Here is a 3792-nt window from a genome sequence, read left to right as displayed (position 1 = left end):
CTGCTGCATCAACCAAGCCAAGGGGTTCCTCAGCATTACGGCCACCTGCACAGTGTCTTTGCCTACCTGCAGCCACAGCCTCCAGTTATCTCCTCTAACGAGCCCATGGGGAGGCTTTGGCAGTAACGACCCTCAGTGGGGCCAATCAAGGCTTCAAGGTACTTTGCTTCTGACTTGGACTTCTGGAGCATGTTGCTCAGTCTCCTCTCACTGTCTGAGGTTGATGGACTCAGGGTCAAATACACCATGGGGCTCGTTAAGGTACAGAAAGTCCTAACGAGCTATTTCTCTCCCTGTAATTTTCTTCAAGTCTTCAATAGAGCTAATTGGAGATGTTTCATAGTGTAATTTAGAAAGAAGATTTTACAGAGAACCTAATAGAAAATGTTTTTTTATTTATTTCAAAGGTTCTTTTTATTAACTTTTCAGTGAGAAAGATGCGATAGAAGCAGTCAGCAGTTGATATTGATGCAGAGGGTCTCCTCAGGAGGTCTGGACAGCCAGGAAAAGCAGTCCCCTGAGGTCTGAGACTGTATGGACAGCTTTGCTCCTCACCTCCCCTTCCTCCCCATCCCTGTCATTGGCCAACTGGGGTTTGCATCACTTTTCCTTACCTCAGACTTCTCCACTGAAGTCTGCAGCTGGGTGTTACAGCTCCATTGCACCATCTCCCTCCTGCGCTCCTCAGAGACCTGGCTGCACCCAGGCACAGGAGGAGTTTTCCTCTTTGCAAGCAGAGAAAAGTAAAGCATGATCAAGTTTGATAAACAATAAAACACCCTCTGCAACCAGATGCTCAGGACAAGCTGCCTCTAATGAGGTTGCTTTGCTACAAGGGATGATCTTATCAGAAATGCTTTAGATGGACAGGTACAAAAAGAGAGATATAAACGTAGTTACAGACTTGGCTAAAGGAGATAACTAGACGACGGAAGGACAGGCAAACTTGTAACTCCCTGAAGCTCAAAGCAGCAGCTGGATAGGTGACAGGAATCTGAATGACCAAAGAGGAAGGGCAGGAGAAAAGTGGAGTGCAATAGAAAAGGCCTTTGTCGAGACAGTCTGCATCTGAAAAGCTGACTTTAGAAATGGTCATTGTATATAAACAGGTGATACAGGTCTGAAAGATGAGAGACATTCAAACCACTTTATTAACAGGCAGAATAGCGGCAATGAAGTCACAGGGGAAGATCTATACTTCTGTGGAATATAATTTTTGAAAGGTCATTGGATTTGTAGAGGTCTCGTGAGTTGGGTCACGTGTTGGACCCAACTTTGAAGGAGGCCAAAAGTGCAGCTCAGGGAACTACTGGCCCAGAAAGCCAACCACATCCTGGGCTGCATCAAAAGGAGCGTACCCATAATGTGTCCTACAGCCCTAGGCAACAATCCCCGTAGTCCAAATGGTTATCCAGAGAGCTGCTCTCTGTGATTCTTCTTGATGGGTTTCACACCTGGGGCTGATGGCTGTTCCAGGACAGCCCTGGAAGGAGCTGAGCTGAGATGGTCCTTCCTCAGGAGTCTGTAATTGGGGTTTCCATCTGCCACTGTGCCTCTGTGCTCTTCTTGATTTCTGGAGATGGGCTCTTGATGAGCTGATGGCTCTGCTGTGGTGGGTTGGGGAGCAGGACATTAAGTGAGTTACACCCCTGACATTGCTTGTGCCTTCTTCCATTGCAGATGAGCTTCTTATCACTCAACCTAAAACAATCCAATGAGAACATAAATCTCCTGAGACATCTGTGTTTGGTGGTTATATGCATATTCATTGGTATTATTTAACATAGGAGAGCAGATCATTGGAGTTGCTGTCCAGAAAGGCATCGTGATTGAGGCAAAAGCTATTGTGTTGCACGGGCAATGGCTTCATTCAGGGCCAGTGTCACAGCCTTGTTTCTAAGACTGTAGATGAATGGATTTAAGAATGGGTACAGGACAGTGTTCAGCAAAGCTACCATTCTGTTTGCCTCCAAGGAAACATCTCCTGAAGGATGCACATAGAGAGCAATGCAGCTCCCGTATACGATGGCCAAGGTGGTGAGATGGGAAGAACATGTAGCAAAGGCTTTTTTCCTGCCGGAGGCTGCTGGGAGGTGTAGAATACAGGAAAGGATGCCTATGTAAAATGCCAGAGTTAAACATAAGGAACTGAGAACAACAAACGATAATAAAACCGAGTCTATTTTCCAAATCAGGCTGGTGTCAGAGCAGGACAATTTGAATAAGGGGGAGTTGTCACAAAAAAAATGATGGATCTTGTTTGAGCCACAGAAAGTCAGCTTGTAGAGGAGGACCGGACGGTAAGTCAAGAGTGTGATGCCCATGACCCAAGCAGCAAGAACCAAGTGGACGCAGAGCTGAGGCTTCACGATGGCAGTGTAACGCAAAGGCTGGCAGATGGCAACATAGCGGTCAAAGGACATGACAACAAGTAGAACAAACTCTGTACAGCCCAGGGCAAAATAGAAATAGGATTGGGCAAAGCAGCTGCTTAGTGAGATTGTTCTCCTACCAGAACCCAGGATCACAAACAATTTGATGCTCGTGGAGGACGTAAACCATATTTCCAGGAAGGACAGGTTGCTGATGAAAAAGTACATGGGGGTTTGCAGGCGGTGATCCACACACACGAGGAAAATGATGGTTGTGTTCCCCATCACTGTTGTCAGGTATATGAGCAGAAGGACCAGAGAGAGAAATAGCTGTAGTCTTTGATCAAGCCCCGAGAAACCCTCGAGGATGAACTCAGTAACTGCAGTTTCATTTTCTGGTCCCATGCTGAATTTCAGTTCATCCTGCCAAGACAGGAACACGGCACAAAGCCAAGTGTGATAATTTCATGGTCTGGATGACAAGGTCTATCCTTCCTCTTCTACACCTTTCCTTTCCTGCAGTCTTCCTATAGAACACAGAGATAGTCCTCCAAGCATTTCTCACACCCTGGCTTTTATGTTTTACATTTCAGTTAGAGTCCCCAGAGTATTTGTCGTCTTCTTTCTACCTTTTTCAAACACTCACAAAGGGTTCTTTCTGCAGAACAGAAGATTTTAAAGAGGCTTTTAGCCATTTCAGCCCATTCCTGGGAAATTCCAAATTCACTCAGACCTATTGCAAACGTCTGTCATACCTGTGTGCCAAACTCATCTCTTCTATTGCACAAATGCTAAACCATCAAATCAAATCAAATCAAATCAAATCAAATCAAATCAAATCAAATGTGTATGTTGAAAGCTCTTTTTTGTACTTTTCAGTACTTGCCTTTTTGGGCTAGGAATCTCTGAGGATTTGTTGATTTCAAACCAAGTAATATCAAGTACCTCTTTTGTAATCCCCTGCTCTCTTCCACAGATTCTTGCTCTCTTCTTGCTTTCTTCAGGAAAGGGGGAGGGGGTGGAATAGGGACCACATAGAACTTGTCTTCTTCAGTATTCTAAATAATGATTGAAATTTACCATGGTTCCACACACTCTGTCACACGGTCTCCTCTAACATTCGTCTGGGCCGAAATGCAGTGGTTTCCAAACAGCGGCTCATTGCTATTACTACCAAATGTCCTGACCTAAATGCAGGGCAAGAGAAGAGTGTCTGGAAGAGATTTGTAATCTTTCTTTGGCATGCCAGTTATGGGTTGGGAGGACCCAGTCTCTAGCATTTTCTCGTGTCTCCATTGACTGTAGAGGGAGCCTTGGGGAAACAAGTTCTCATAGGCACCTGCAACGAAGTACATGAAACTCATTATTCGAGTCTCAAATCTCTGACTCATTAACTTAGTGGGTTTTCTTTTTTTACATC

General features: G+C 45.0%; 1 protein-coding gene across 1 annotated transcript; it reads right to left on the bottom strand.

The window, feature by feature from the left end:
- Positions 1–1841: 1841 nt before the first annotated feature.
- LOC309684383 (olfactory receptor 6E1-like) lies at positions 1842–2777 on the bottom strand (the record flags this gene model as incomplete). The annotated part of the gene is made up of 1 exon (XM_082500307.1): positions 1842–2777. The coding sequence occupies one exon, from the start codon at positions 2775–2777 to the stop codon at positions 1842–1844; it is 936 nt and encodes a 311-aa protein (XP_082356433.1).
- Between the last annotated feature and the right edge of the window lie 1015 nt (positions 2778–3792).

Source organism: Vanellus vanellus, assembly GCF_965231255.1.
Source record: "Vanellus vanellus genome assembly, contig: HAP1_SCAFFOLD_53, whole genome shotgun sequence".
Taxonomy (NCBI): domain Eukaryota; kingdom Metazoa; phylum Chordata; class Aves; order Charadriiformes; family Charadriidae; genus Vanellus; species Vanellus vanellus.
The sequence above is the reverse complement of the archived record's forward strand: the minus strand, read 5'-3'. Positions and strand labels throughout refer to the sequence as shown.